Source organism: Panthera pardus, unplaced genomic scaffold (assembly GCF_024362965.1).
Source record: "Panthera pardus isolate Hobbes unplaced genomic scaffold, ASM2436296v1 HiC_scaffold_10, whole genome shotgun sequence".
In the NCBI taxonomy this organism is placed as follows: domain Eukaryota; kingdom Metazoa; phylum Chordata; class Mammalia; order Carnivora; family Felidae; genus Panthera; species Panthera pardus.
In genome coordinates this window covers 78,300,901-78,317,301 of record NW_026526655.1, presented here as the reverse complement: position 1 = coordinate 78,317,301, position 16,401 = coordinate 78,300,901, and the positions used below count along the sequence as shown (strand labels likewise).

The window sequence follows — 16,401 nt, the reverse complement described above, 5'->3', positions numbered from 1 at the left end:
TTGTTCATCTTCATTGGAATATAATATACGATTATATGAACATAATACAAGCATTCATCCATTTTATAGTTTGTGGGCATTTGGGTTTTACCCAGTTTTTTACTGCTGCTTATTCTGCTTTGGACATTTATGATCTGTAATACCTGATACACATGGGCACGAGTTTCTCAGTGTGCTTCCATCCATAGCATCTGTATACCATTTGTTAGTAATGCAGATTCTCAGGACCCATCCCAGATCTGCATTCAAATACTACCTTGGAATATATATTATATATATTATATGCTTATTTTAGTGACCGTGCTTTTGCTACAAATATTTCCAGGTTTTCTAATTTGGAACTGCTTCGGGAACCCATTAATGATTATATACGTGCATATGTACTCATACAAAGATACATTCACTTGAGTCTCTTAGCGATTGACCCATTCCTCATTTTTGAAACAAATTAGTTTTATCCAGTTTGAGTCAAGTTTTTGGTATTTTTGAAAAAATAACGTTCAAAAGAATTATTTGCCAACATTGAAGATAGTCCAAAAAATATGCGGTAGACGGAAGAACTACCCAAAGAGGACGTGAATACACGTTGCGTGAAGCATCATTCTAGAATGAGAGCAGCGGAGCACTGAAGACATAGTGTACTGACTCCACAATAGGGCAGACGTGGGCTCAAATCCACTGCTAACACTGACTAGCTGTGTCGACTGACTTTATCTAAGCTTCGGTTTTCTTCTTTGCAAAGGGAGGATAATAACATTTACTCTAAAGATTCAAAACCATCAGTACATGAAGATCATCTGCAGGGTCACACTAGTAAGTGTGAACGCATGTCAGCCGTGGATCAGCAGTATTAATCTGAGTGGGGTGGGTGGTCACACCTTCGTAGCCCTCATGCTTTTTACTTTTGTGCTTCCTGCAGGAACGATTCCAGGTGAAGAATCCTCCCCATACATACATTCAAAAGCTCAAAGGCTATCTGGATCCAGCTGTAACCAGGAAGGTAAGATGGATTTGTTTGCATTCTTTGCTGTCCCTTCCTCATTGGTGAGTGGGCACCTCCTGCACCGGAGGGGACTTTCCTTCCTCTGCATTATAGCCTCTGCTTGAGCCTCAAGCAAGACAGCCACCATGAGGAAACAAAGAAGAAAGCCATCCTTCTCGTGTAAGGAGGTGTTAAAAAGTGCTTTCCTGAGATGGGAGTCATGTACCTCGGATGGTTATTGAGTCACTGCCATTTCCAATCACACAGGGCTGCGAGTCGAGTCCAGAGGTGTTAAGGCCCCTCAGAAAGCGGGCTTAGCAAAGGGAATACTTGTCTTTCATGCTTTGGTGCATTTCCAGAGGCCTTGAAAAATCACTGTGGCTTTGTCATCCCAGCTGTGTGCTCATATCCTGTGTTGATGCTATTAGCAGCTTCCCCCGGGCCTAACCCTGCCCCTGGCCCCAAGAAGGTAGAGAGAGAATAGCTGATTCCGTTCTCAGCTGACTCTCTCCTTTTACAAACAAGCTGTGCTTTGTGCAGCCACACAATTGGTTTAAACTGATGCCTTGTGGTAAAGCATGTAGCCTGGCACAGCCCAGCGGGCTGGGATCGGTCCTGGGATGTCTCAGGGCAGAGCTGTCCTCGCTCAAGATGGGTACAGGCACTCTTCACCAGATAGCACTGGTTTTTTGGTTGACCTTCCACAACTCCTGCTTTCAAGGCTGCAGCAACAATAACTTGAGCTGAATTCCCTCTGTTTCAGTGTGTGACTCATGAGAGAAGAAAGGCACACTTTTCCTAGTTGCCCACTGTTTCTAGGGCGCTTGTAATTCTTTTCAAATCTTTTTATCTTCTGCTTCCACTCTAAATGTCTCCACCACCCCCATCCAAGAAAATCGAGCAAATGAGAACAGCTTTTACTTCCTTTTGGAAGTTTCCTGACCTTTTGTCCTGTGGTTAACATGAGACAAGCAGAAGAAATACAATCTAGGGGTGATGGACTGTAGACCTTTACTGTCAGCTAGATGCCATATGTGACTTGACTGTGGTGCAGACTCCTCTTCCAAGAATGTACCTGCCAAAGTATCATAATATCCCCACCCCACAAATATGGCTCACGCATCATTCTTTTCTTAAAAGAGCCTCTGTCAGTCCCCCTGAATGAGTCTGTCCCCTCTTTCTTGTCTCCTTTTCCAAGGATATAGCAACCTTCAGTTTCATCAGATTACAGAGGGTTAGATGAAGGCACCACCCCTCTTCCCCAACACAACCCAAAAAAAACCAGGAGAATTTTTTGGCTATTTCTTTTTATAGGGGCAGCAAGATTGTGTTTTATTATTTTTAATTTTATTTATTATTATTATTTTTTTTAGAGAGTGTGTGTGCCCATGCTAGTGGCGGAGGGGCAGAGAGAGAGGGAGGGAGGGAGTCTCAAGCAGGCTCCATGCCTAGTGCAGAGCCCAACACAGGGCTCGATGTCACGACCCTGGGATCATGACTTGAACCGAAATCAAGAGTCAGACACTCAACTGACTGAGCCACTGAGGCGCCCTAAGATTCTGTTCTAGAAATAATTTCAGAAATTCCCCAACTTCGGGATGCCTGGGTGGCTCAGTCAGTTAAGCGTCTGACTTTGGCACAGGTCATGACCTCATGGTTCGTGAGTTCGAGCCCCGCCTCGAGCTCTGTGCTGACAGTTTGGAGCCTGGAGCCTGCTTTGGATTCTGTGTCTCCCTCTCTGCCTCTACCCCACTTACACTCTATCTCTGTCTCTCAAAAATTAAATGTTAAAACAAATTAAAAAAAAAAAAAGAAATTCCCTAATTTATAAACCTTCAGGCGGTGGCTCAGACCCTAGGATTAGGAACCCTCATGTTGCTAAGTGAGGCAGAAACGTTGGTGTTTATGCGTAGACTGAGTGGTCCTCTCATTTACAGCAAGTTCCATTCCCAATTACGTCAACATTTCTCAGATTCTTAGGAAAAAGGAGAGGATAAGAACACTCCTTGAGAACGCTTCTCTGAGTCCATCCTCAAGTTCTGTAAGAAGGAGATGCTTGGAGAGAAAAGGTGGCTTTCTCCTGGAAAAGGCCCAGTTCTCTTCTGGAACCATTATTCCTGAGCTAAGCAAAGAATGTAAAACAAATAAGCTGTTTAGAGAGTGTTTTGCTCCATTGCAAATAACTTCATAAAGGACAAAGATGAGGATATCTGTGTGGGCTGACCTTCACTCCTGACCAGATACCGGACCATGTGTTCACCTGAGTGGCCTGCTTTGGTCTGTGCCTTGCCTTTCAAGATCAGTCATTCTGCTGAGAAAAAGATAAAATGGATGTTGAATCATCCACCCCTGCACTTTCTGTCAGGAGCTGGCAGTAGGAAATGATCTTTTCCACTCAACTTAATTCTCATGCTTAAAGCCTGGAAAGAGGAAATTTTGCTTGGAATAAGGCACGACTTGCAGTTAGAACAGGTTTGAGATTCTCAGCTGTACTACAGTGAGGAAAAGGGAAGATTTCAAATCGGGATTTTCAATTTTAGCCAAACAGTCTAGACTGAGTTGTCTTCCCTAACCTGTGTCTGGAGAGCTTAAATACTTTAACTCATTTATCTTTTGTTCAAATTGAATAGAAGATACTTAATTTGCTGTCTTGTGAGAACATTTCTTAAGCATATTCTGTTTAGACTTTCTGCTAAATAGTTTTAAGGGAAATCCTGGAGGGCAGGGAAGGAAGAGCCTAAATTCTATATCTCTGTGACCAGGACTCTGCAAAATAGCCTCCTCATTGAATACCAGGCGGTGCTGTTGTGTGATTTGGGGAGGTGCATTCATATGTCACGTGGGAAAAGACCATGAAGAAAGGAGTGTGGTTCTCTGCAGGCTGTGCAGTTGTGAAATGAGACCTATTGCGTGGATTTCCAGGGCTCCTCTGAACTCATCCCTGGGCCTGCCTATAGTGGAGAGGGCCAGGGGGAATGTTCCACACTACTCACTGAGGGTACCTGGCTCCTTGTTGCTGCTCCCCACAAGCACATGGTTTTTGTGTGTGGTGTCTTGAAGCATTCTCAATACATTTTCGTGGCGCAGAGTGCTAACAGTCATTTCCTATGTGTTAGAGAGGTGGATGTCAAGGTTTCTCCATGGTCCCGAGTCCCGCTGACAGTTACACAGCCCTCGAGAGAATATAATACAGGGACAAAGTCAGTTTGGTTTTCTCTGTTACCATGCAGTTGTAAAACTGTAGTGCCTGCCATAGTAAATCCCTGAGAAATGTTATCTGCTACTGTTGTCGTTCCTGGTATCTCCTGGTGTTTTGATGGAGTTGCTCTATTTTGATGTATGCCTCTTAGCCCTTCGGCGGATCCTCTTTATACCCTATTGTGTCCTCGGTGCTACACAGGGTGCCCTTGTGGCTGATGATGAGCTTTCCCTGAGGACCAGCAAAGACCACAGGGAACGAGTCAGAACTGTGCACAAAGCAAAGCTGGGAACGCTGAGTTGCTTTCTAAAAGGCCACATATGCAGATAGTCTGAGACTTGTGACTCTGACATGGGAATGGCCTCTCCAGAGCAGCCAGCAGGCCTGGGAATGGGTTCCTCAGCTGTGTGACTGTAGACTCTGCCTCATCAGCGGTCCTCATTGCTGGAAAGCTCTTCAGGAGACACCGGGTTTGGATGTCCCTCCAACTGATACATAACTCTTCTGTCATTTCTTAGGCCTTTTTTGACAAAAGAGGGGAGTGGCTCTTTTTTCATTGTTTTGGGGATGCTTTAATTTCATCTATCTCAATATACCCAGATTCTAAAAACCAAGAAGGTCTTTGGAGTTCTTTAAGAATGGCAGTCAGAGGAAACCGTCAGATTGTTGGCTTCCTTGGGGCCCTGGTGAGAAGCAGGTGGGGTAAAGGAGAAGAAGGTAACAGAAGTCCACCCTTGCTGAGCAGGCTTCCAGTCTTCACCGGGATACCAGGTCCTTCCTGTGGCATGGCAGGGCTTGGATCTGTCCACTGCACATCCTCCCTTTCCAGCCCTCCTCCGTTCCTTCCTGTCCTTGGATGCCTTCGTCTTTGGAACTGGATGAGCCTATTTCCACCACAGTTGTGGTAACAGAGGAGAAGGGTCCCTAATATCCTGAGCTAGAATTCTCACAGCCTTTTCTTGAAAACTGTGTAACATGCAGGTGGTTTGGATTTGTAGCACAGAGAGCATAGAACTCTTCTTAAAAGGCATGGTGTATTAAATGTCCTACTTCCAGAGTGGCCTAAGACTTTGGTTACTCTAAATAAATGTTTCAGGAGGAAATCGTGTTCCTGACAACGGATGTGCATTGCAACTCAGTGATACACGGGGATTATTTAGAGTTAAGAGGATAAAGAAGCATATATTTACTAGCAGAGGGTGATTCATTGAAGAAAGAAAGACCTGAGGGGGTTCTAGAAGGATTGGTAGGGTTTTTATTGGCCAGGGAATGAGGAAGGACATGCCAAAAGTAGGAGGGACCTTCCAAATGAGGGCTCATAGGTAGAGGTAACTCTGAATGCTGACTTTTGGGAAATGTTACGCTCTATAGAAAATACCCTAACAGTCCTGAGATGGCTGCCTTAGAAAGACCACCTTGCAAGGGTGGCTCTTAGTTGGCACTTGGGAACTTGCATTTCAGGAGAGTTCATAACTTTCCCTGATAAGAAGGATTCGCTGTGCCTAAACTGTTCATGCCAACAATACAGCTTATGCTGACTGCCTTCTTTTTTCTTCCTGGGAGTCTGGACTTGTGGTATGTGCTAGGCAGAGAATGCCTAAGTGACCAGCTCTCAATAAAAACGCTGGCGGACAGCTTTTCTGGTGGACGGCTTTTCACAAATACGATCATTTGTGACTCCTCTGGGAGAAGACTGTTGGAAGCTTGTATCTGTTTTCTTCTGGACTTGACCCCGTGCACCTTTCCCTTTGCTTAGTGTGCAATAAATCTTAGCCATAAGGACAACTGTATGCTGAGTTCTAGGAGGGAGTCTTAGGAAATCATTGAAACTGGGGGGGGGGGGGGGTGGGTAAGGGAACCCCAACACTTAGGTATTTTGGTGAATATTGTAGGGTAGGGAAAAATAATGTACTTACTCAAAGGCACCTAGTATATATGATGTAAGTAATTTTTCAGTCCTTTTGCACAAGCTAATTTTCATGATGAGAATAATTTGTGTGCTTTGCAAAAGGAAATGCAAGAGAAGCCCACTTTAAGAGCAGAGATGTTTTCATATTGTGTTAAACAAGCGGCAGTTACAGCAGTTGATGAAATCTTTTTTGTGAGATTATGTGTTCTTGAATTACAGAAATTCAGGCGGCGTGTTCAAGAATCCACACAAGTGCTAAGAGAACTGGAAATTTCTTTAAGAACCAACCATATTGGGTAAGTGAGCCCATTTAACATTTTAGCTTTAAGGCTTTTGGACACTTTACCAAAAGGCTGAATCATATCCAAAGAATTCAGCTTCCTTGTTGATCATTACAGATTAAGAGACTGAGGTTTAGATGGGCGGAGCCTTGGTTAGTACTTGAGCTGCTATCAGTAGAAGCAGGACAGACGGTCTTTGATTCGGATATTAATAACAATCCTAAAATTCTTTGCTTGGAAGCAGTGATAGTGCTTGGTCTGTTGTGTGTGTAACAATTCCTGGCAAATCAGGAACTCGCGAACAAGTAATGTATCCTGGGATCCTGGAGGATCTCTCAGGGAAGTCTTGCACCTGGTTAGTTGAAGCTGCTTCATTGTGCTTTCTTCAGCTCCAGAAGGGACAAGAAACTGGAATGATGTCACCTGACGCCCCTCATTGCACTTAGGTGTTCTGAGTATCTCTGTCCTGCATCCCTAGACTTCAGGAACAGGAGTGTAAATCCACTCCGGAAAATAAAGTTGGGAGAATCTCAACGCTAAGCATTTCTGGGAGTTTTGCATGCGACTTGCCTTTAGCGAGTACAACTGTATTGCATTCTCCCTTACTCCTAGAATGGCATAATTGTACAGTACCTTAGAATAAGAGGATTCATCTCCAAGGCAGAATGATATCAGATATGCTCTTTTGCAGCTTTAGTTCTTCGGACATACCTGTTTAACACCCAGCTAGTTATTTAGGCCCTCTGTGTTTTGATTCTTTGAATTTAACAGAGAGAAGATTATAGACTTTAGATCTTTCAGAATTATTTCCTGCGACATTCTTTGCAAGTCTATTGGAAATGAAGTTTTGCATGTATGTTACATTACAGTTTTGCAGATTATTATGTAAAATAAATACACTCCAGCAATAATAGTTTACTTCTACTTCAGGCTGTGCTTTGGTATAAGCCATTCAAATGGTGCATTTCCACAGTTATTTCAGAATAAGCTTTTTAAAAAAATTTTTATGTTTTTATTTATTTTTGAGATACAGCGTGAGCGGGGGAGGGGCAGAGAGAGAGGGAAACTCAGAATCCAAAGCAGGCGCCAGGCTCTGAGCTGTCAGCACAGAGCCGGGCACAGGGCTCAAACTCACGCACTGCGAGATCATGACCTGAGCCGAAGTCAGATACTTAACTGACTGAGCCACCCAGGCGCCCCAGAATAAGCTTTTTTAAATTGCAGATAATGCAAGGTTGATTTATAGGTGATGAAGCTTGGGTGAGAATGTTCATTTCCTAAAGGATAACTGCACATTTTTCACCTTGAGAATGAAGTATTTGGAAAATGAACTGATTTCTAAAGTTGATAATCACTTTGTCCAAGAAAATGGACTGTCAAGCAGTGGGTCATAGAATCATGGTATTAGAACTGGAAGAGAAGTTAAGGATTACCTAGTTCTTCATTTACAGATGAAAAACATTCAAGACCAGAGAAGGTGAGTAACTCCTATAAAGTCTATGGCTGTACAGCCAGGTGCTGTGGTTCAAAATGCCATGTTCTTTTTCTTACATAGTCTAATCTGACAGCTCTTTCCCTGAAAGGAAGTAAGGTAATCAGGGCCCTGGGATCAAAGCAATGAGGCTTGTCTTTTGGGGGTGAAAGTGGTGGTGATTTAATACAGTTGGGCATCCAAGCTTAGGAAACTCAAATACTTTCCAATATTTACAGATCAGGAACTAGATTCCATTTGGGAAGGTCCAACCCTGGACTGTTGGCACTTCTTCTTGACTGACAATGGTAGAATGAGCTGCAGCCAGGGTTTCTACAAATTGTCAAAGAGCATTGCTGAAATAATGTGAAATTGACCATCAAATACCAAAGCAAGACAATCCTTTCTGATACAAAGTTGGCTGAAAAGAAGAGCCTGGGTTGGGCTGGAGCCAGTGCAAATCTGCAAGCAATCCGAGTAGTTTGCTGTTTAGGATACTATAGGCATGTTGAAAGATTCTTACATTTCTTTCATCTTTAGCATCTGAAGTTTCCCTTTGTCTACCACCTATTGTGTGAGACTTTGTGAAAGCTTTGGCTCGAGCAGCAGAAAAATTCATGGAGGCTCATTTTCTGGTTGCATACAACCATATTTTGGCTTCTCCTTATATGGAATGAAGCCACGCACCAGGGCTTTGACCTATCTTGACTGTCCTGAAAACCCAAACTTGAACTGGACTCTTCATTATGGAAACTAACTGGCTTGACCTCATTTGATTGGAAAGTCTTTTGAAGAATTACTCAGTAATGTGAAAATCACCAATTATTACAGTGAGGAATTCTTGGAATGCAATGTGCTATATAAGGTATTCATAGATTTTATTGCCCTTTATTGAGGTACCATAATAGAAGAATAATTGGGTGTCCATTGTCTTATGGAAAAAGAGATCTTGGTTCAGATTTTTGCTGTGCTCTTGATTAGTTATTAAATAAGTTATTTAGATAAGTTACATAAGCTCTTTGTACTTACTCTGTGACCTAAGTTAACTTCTTATGTATAAAATGAGGGTATTATTTACCAATATGAATGTTGTAAGGTTAAATGAGATAACTTATGAAAGACCTAATATAGGCTCTAATACATAATAGTTACTCAAAATATGATAGCTATTATTGTTAGGCTTATTGAAAATAATGTTTAATAATAATTCAATAATATTGTTTTACCTCTAAGGAATTCCATGCAGAGATTGTTACTTTCTCTGTCTAAAATGACCCTGACACCTAGGAAATTGTGATTCCCAGAAATTAAAAGGAAGAATTACATTTAAAATCTACTTGTCTTGTAAAGGTTATTCTTGGCACATGCTTGTATTTTAAGCCTAAAGTCTGAGACTTTGCTGAGATAACATTCCAAGGTACAGCTTTGTCCAGCAAAGGGTTTGTTCTGAGTTGTGATATCAGCCTTAAACTGTATAAATGGAAGCAATCTTCTGAGAAAGAAAATTAATTTTCTTCAAGCCAAATTGAAGTAAGAATTGGACTAGAAGTAATCTTATTCACTTACTCTTAGGAACTATAATAATAGAGAAGAATTGGATTATGACTTATCCAAGCCCTTGAAATGACTTGAAATACCCTTGAAAGGAGCCAAGTACTGTGAGAACACTTTGGCTATGCAGTGTGAGTAGGCAGAGATATCTGCCATGGTATTTTGGATGTCAGGGCGATAAGATTCAGGTGGTGGTGGTGGTGAGCTGGGTAGGTTTATGGGCTTTATTCCTGGCACTGAGGTATAGGTTCTGTCTCCTTGCAGGTACTTTATTGTAACAAAACTCTCCATTAAGAGAGAAAATTACTTTTCATCCTGAGTGCAAGAACATAGATGTTCTGAAAGATGTTCATTTCACTTTATCTCATTGGAGCTGCAAGAATGGGCATGCGGTCGTGGGAGGAATGTGTCAGTTGGCAGGGAGAAGATTTGTGGAAAGGGGAAGGAGCCCAGAAACTGCTCAGTGAAGGTCTTTTCTCCTGCAGTTCCCAGAATCTTGGTGAACAGGGTCTGGCTGGGCCAGGCCAGTGAAAAGAGAGAGAAGAATAACTAAGGCTTTTAACAGGTGTACAGCTGATTTGGGGTGTGTGTATATATCAAACTGTGCTATGATTAATTCATTCTTAAGTGTTGATTCTTAGAAATCCTAAAGATTATGATCTTGTCATTTATTAAATATGTTCATTGTGTTACTTCTTTTCTTTCTTTTTTTTTGTGTGTGTATGTTTATTTTTGAGAGAGAGTGGCAGAGCACAAGCGGGGGAGGGGCAGAGAGAGAAGGAGACACAGAATCTGAGGCAGGCTTCAGGCTCTGAGTTGTCAGCCCAGAGCCCGATGCGGGGCTTGAACCCACGAACTGTGAGATCATGACATAAGCCGAAGTTGGATGCTTAACCGACTGAGCCAGCCAGGCACCCCATCATTGTGTTATTTCTTACAAAAATCTTTTTATTATTGCCCTTTACCTCTGAGCCCCTGTTTATAGATGAGGAAAGTTAGAGTCAGTTACTAATTATCTTGCTTCAGTCCACACAGTTGAGAAGCACTGAGATTTGAACCTTGATATGTTCAAACATAAAGTCCATTATCTGAACCAGCAGTTTTTAAATTTTTTTGATTTCAGGATTCCTTTACTCTTAAATTATTTTGAACCTTAATATGCTTTTGTTTGTGTGGGTTTTATCTCTTAATGTTTACCATATTGGAAATTTAACTGATGAATTTTCACTTGGCTTATTTAATAAAATTTAATTTTTATTTTAAAGTAAATATTTAATAAATACAAAGTTGTAAATACAAAATAATAAACATAGCACAAACAAGATATTTTGTGAGAAATATCTATTTTCCAAAGCAACAAGAAAAAAATAGTAACAGGAATGGCATTGATTTACATTTTTATAAATTTCTTTAATGTCTGATTAATAGAAGGCAGCTGGATTCTGACTTCTTTGTCTGCATTTGATTTGTGGTAATATGTTGTATATGTATGTGAAGATGTACATGAAGAAAAACCGGCCTTACACACACATATGCACTTGAAAAAAGGAATTTTAAATAACCTGCAGATAATTGTGGATATTCTTCTTTCATGGTACACCATCCTTCAATGAGTGGTAATTTCTTTGTAGAATCTGAAAGAATATCAATGGGCTTTTGTACTTGGTTAAACTAAAATTCACTGTGGGTTTTTTTTTTTTTTTTTTTAATGTTTATTTTGAAAGAGATAGCACGAGCTGGGGAGGGGTGGAGAGAGAGGGAGAAGGATCTGAAGTGGGCTTTGCACTGACAGCAGTGAGCCTGATGTGGGTCTTGAACTCAGGAACTGTGAGATCATGACCAGAGCCAAAGTCAGACCGTCAACCGACTCAGCCACCCAGGTGACCCCACTGTGCTATCTTGAAAATTGAATGGGTCGTTCCACCCAGGCATAATTTGGGTAACATCATGAATTGGTTATTTGGAAAATATGGTTTCACTGAGTTTTTCTGATCTCTCAAAGATTGAGACATTTTATTCTACAATATGAAAACATTCATGTTCATTAATAATTATCAGTGTAATCTGAATATACTTTAAGGATCGGGGAGTTGTCAAGTTCGTGGTGGGGAATACAAGTGTTCCAGAATTTTTAGTTTTTTGTTTGAAACCTCATATTTTATAATGGACAACAAATCCTCTCAGTTTTTTTCCTTGAAATGATACGCTCACTTCATTCACTTTTGAGAAAATGTCTGCCAAATACCCAAGACAGAATAACTGTATTTGTTAGTCATTTTATGTTTCATGTAAAAAAAAATAAATAAATAAAAAATAAAGAACGACAAAAAAACCCAACAGCAACTTGTTCAGTTGATGTCTCAAAAAACTGCACAAGTGCTTTTCCTGGAGTCAGCCGTGGTACTTGGGGACAGTAGGGGAGAGAGGTTTATGTGGGCTTTCCATTTTGTTAGATAGAAAATTAAAAAGATACAAACTCATGGCACAAGCTTTACTAAAATCAGTATTTTTTTTTTTATTGCTTCCTTAAGGACAGTTTAAAGTGAAGCTGACTTTTTTTCTCTCCCAAGTGCTCTGGGTGAAGAACACTAAATAGGTGTATTTTCTGCCAGTCGCAGTTTTCTCCACTCTTTATTTTGTACCATCAGTGTGGGTGTCAGCACTGTGGAAAGCAATTACTATCTTAATATTTTTGTGAGAACAGTTTTAACTTCCCAAACCCTTCAGAGGGTCTCAGGGACCCCTAGTGATGTGTGGGCTGCACTAAGAACCAGTTTGTGACTCTGTCTTGAAGAATAGATTTGGCAGCTGATGGTTTATCTGAGTGATGCTTACCTTCTTTCTCTTGCTGCTTGTGATTTTTTCGCATGATTTTTCCTCAACTGCAGTTTCCGCCATGTATTAGGAGCACCTCCAAAAGGAGACTGGCAAAGGGAATTCACCACTGTCCCTTATCTTGTGATCTTGGGTCTGCTTTGTTTAATCTTAGAAATTTGAAGCCAAAAAGGTCCCTTGAGACTTCATTTTCTAGATCAGAACAATGAGTTTCTAAAGTTGGCCGGGTGCAGGGGTGGGGTGAGGAGAGTGGAAGCAGAAACGAGCAACTCTGAAACAACTTGAACCTGTCTATGATAAAACAGTAACTGTTGACATCTGCACATAGATTCCTTCCTTGAATAAGAGTTTTTTTCAGAGCTATTTTTCCTTATCATGGTCTCTTCCAGCTCCTGAGCAGCTGATTTGGAATTTGCCTAATTCAAATTTACAACATATGGTAATTACACTGAATCTGTGGGGGTACTCAGTGATGCATGCTATCAGAGTCAGAAATAATTCTTGTTTCCAGAACCTATAATCATCCAATTTGAAACGGTGTGCATGTTGGCAATATGTAAAACAAAACAAAACAAAACAAAACAAAAAAACTGTATATAATATGCACAGAAGTGAAAAATGGAAATAATTTTCTAGAGGAACCCTAAATTTATGATATGTCATTGCAGGATCATGTACATGAATCTGTACAGTAGGGCTTCCATTTTTTTTATGCCTTTAGGTTAAAGATACTGCTTTGAAATTTGCCCAGTTTTCATCTTTACCCATTTTGTTTGTATACTGTTTCCTCTCAGAAGTTCACTCTCACCTCTGTTCTCTCCTCCACAGTATATCCCAAGTGTAGAGGGGCTAGGAATTGATAAGAGAGGGGAAAAAGTGAAGACTGTTTTTTTTTTTTTTTCCCCTGTAAATGCATAGCCTTTTTGCTGAAATGACTTGGCTAACCTTGGATCGTTTGGCAAAGAGGATAAGGAGGTCAACCATGGTGGATTTAAAAAGTTTTTTTTTTAATTATTAAGTTTATTTATTTTGAGAGAGAACGTGTGTGTACGTACAAGCAGGGGGAGGGGCAGAGAGAAGGAGAGACAGAATCCCAAGCAGGTTCCACATCATCATCGCAGAGTCTGATGCAGGGCTTGAACTCATGAACTGTGGGATCATGAACTGAGCCAAGATCCAGTCGGATGCTTAACCAGCTGTGCCACCCAGGCACCCCCACTGTGGTAGATTTTTATCTTACTCTTCCCTAAATCACCTAGGGGTGTCTTGGCCAGATCAAAGACCCAGGGAAGATCTCAGGGTTTAGAAAAAGAGATTAACCTCATGAAATTAAATCTCTCAGAGGCAGGAATTGTTACACTCTAGCCGACTTGTTAGGAACTGTGCAGTTTGTTCCTGCCTTTCACTGTGAATATTGTTTTTAAGGCACTTACACTCAAAATCAGCAACTGGAGCTGGAGGCATCCATAATAGCATTGGATTAAAGAAAGAGAAGCTAGCTAAATAGTCTTTATCCCTGCATGAAAATGTGTTCATATTAGTACTTTGAGTCAAGAGAATTGTGGCTCCTGCCGTGCTTGGCTCGCTCCTTCCTTCCTTCCTTCCTTCCTTCCTTCCTTCCTTCCTTCCTTCCTTCCTTCCTTCCCTCCTTCCTTCCTTCCCTCCCTCCCTCCCTCCCTCCCTTTATTTTATTTAAACATTTTTTTATCTGTGAGTCATTTGCCTCCCATTTAGTTTGTGGCTAAAAATCCCTGAGTTGGAAGTGCTGGTGGTTAAGGCAGTGATAGGTCCACAGGGTGTCCTGGACCATTTCTACTCTTTAGAGGCTATGTCTAGAAAATCAACCAGAAGGAACTACAATAGTTGTTGCTCTCAGCTCCTACACTGGAGTGTTTTTATGAGCCACTGAGATAGAAAGTGTAGAATTGAGATTGCTCTGTATCATCTGGAGTGTATGGTGACTCTTCATTCTAAAATGAAGACCTCCGTGCCCAGCCCCCGGGATTCCTGCTGCATGCCTGCCATTGAGGGCCAGTTTCAATCACCCAGCCAGAGCTCACAGGCCAGGCCACTGGAGAGGCCTCAGAGAAGCTCAGAGGCTTGAGTTTCCAGAGCAGCTAGTCAGAGGATTTCCATAGTGACTGCCATCCTTGCTTTAGTGTCCTACCATTTATAAAAAGAAAATTTATTTACTATTTCTAGGCTTCTAACTATTTGCACTTAAAAATGTACAGTGCCTCCTGAGATCTAGCTGTAAAGGGAGAATAATTAAAATAAATCAACTGAAAGTATCCAGAGGCAGAAGCCAGGAGATGCTGTATGTGGTGGTTTTGAAGCCTGACGGGTGGCCAACTCTTTTAGTTTTTGTCAGCCCTTTTTTTTTTTTTTTTTAAACGTTTATTTATTTTTGAGACAGAGAGAGACAGAGCATGAACGGGGGAGGGGCAGAGAGAGGGAGACGCAGAATCGGAAGCAGGCTCCAGGCTCTGAGCCATCAGCCCAGAGCCCGATGCGGGGCTCAAACTCACGGACCGCGAGATCGTGACCTGAGCCGAAGTCAGATGCTTAACCGACTGAGCCACCCAGGCGCCCCTTGTCAGCTCTTAAGAGACCCAACAGGTGGTGTTCTTTTACTTTCCTCTCTAGGTATCTTTTTGATATTATTTGCTTATGTGTGGCTGTGTTAGGTGCATACATTTTGTGATAGCCTGCCTGAGACACTTGGGGGAAAATACGAGATAAGCTGCCTGCTTTTCCTACCTTGCTGCCTCCGGGGGCTACCTGTAGACCTGAGTTTGCATCATGGAGATGAGAGGAATACAACAAAGAATGAGCTTGAGGATAAAGGAAAAAGGCCCCAAACAGAATTTAAAAACAGGCATCCTGAGTCCATCAGATTTTTTTTTTTCTTCAGTCAAGACGAAGATTTTAAGGGATTTTTCATCCTTAACAATACACGTACGATTGTCGTCCTGTTGTTCTAACAGCTTGCGAAACTAGCTTCTAGCGTAGCAATCGTGTCCAGAGCTGGTGGGCCTGTTTTTTGCTTGGTGTTTTTGGAGGAAGGAAACCAGTTTTGGAACGCATGTGGGTGATGTACCTCAAGTCCCATTTCTGTGATAGTAGCAGACTTTTTTTACTTGTCAGTACCTAGTGAAGGCTTATTAATCAGGTATCATGCATTCTTTGAAGATGAATGCCCTGGAGGAAATCCGTGGTAGCAAGTGTTTATCCTCAGTGCCTGAAGGTTCTGTTTGACCACTCTCCTTCATCTCTAGGAGTTATGGCGAAGTGCAAATAAAAATCAGTAAAAATTCTCACTGAACTGCATTCAAACCCACCATTTAAATGCAAGGTGATACTATTTAAAATGAGTTAAAGAAAAACATGATCTGTCATGTCTTGGCTTTGATGATGGTATGCGGCGCCTGCAAGTTTTTAAGAGGTTTTAACATTCATGGAAAAAAATTAAGCAAATCATTAACCCTATTGAATTTCCAGAAGCCCCTAAATGCTGGTTTCTCATTGGCTAGTTCAGTGTTTTCTGTGGCCTAGTGTGCCAAGAAGGACTTGAATGTGGATTTGGAATCATGCCTGAATTTCACTGCTTATGTCGTCACGTTCCTAGCTTGCCACGTTCCCTGTGTAGTCTTGGCTCCTTTAACAAGCAGGCTGTGGGTCAGTTGTGGTGGAAAAAAAATACACTTAGCAGGTTCCTTTTTTAGAACACTTCCTACAGGTCACCTCAAGTCTCCTAAGCAGTAAAATGCAAGGGAGGCACATGTATACCTTTTGCCCCCTTTTCTTGCACATTGAAATGCTGTGGTTTTTATGGTTACCATATTGAAAAGTACCTACTTCGTGTGATGGAGTCTAGGTCTGCCTCCGTTATTTCCTTGAAGTGAAAGTTTCTGGTGGAACAGTAACTGTTTTCACTGGGCTTTCTCATGGCAGAGCATGTGATGAACCTCTGTGATAATTGTTTTTATTTTTAACAGATGGGTCAGAGAGTTTCTGAATGAAGAAAACAGGGGTCTTGATGTTCTAGTGGAATATCTATCATTTGCGCAGTATGCGGTCACGTAAGTAAAACTTGGCTTTTGGCTTTTGAATTTCATGTGGTCACAGAAGATGCAAGAGAGTGGTAAAATTACATACCGCATTGAGGGGGAG

The 16,401-nt window shown here is 41.5% G+C and overlaps 1 protein-coding gene across 1 annotated transcript in view; it reads left to right on the top strand.

The window, feature by feature from the left end:
• FMNL2 (formin like 2) overlaps positions 1 to 16,401 on the top strand; it is a 310,958-nt gene that overhangs the window by 204,218 nt on the left and 90,339 nt on the right. The window contains 3 exon segments of the mRNA XM_053908723.1: positions 920 to 1,000; positions 6,310 to 6,386; positions 16,227 to 16,310. Of these exon segments, the coding sequence (XP_053764698.1) occupies positions 920 to 1,000; positions 6,310 to 6,386; positions 16,227 to 16,310 (242 nt within the window).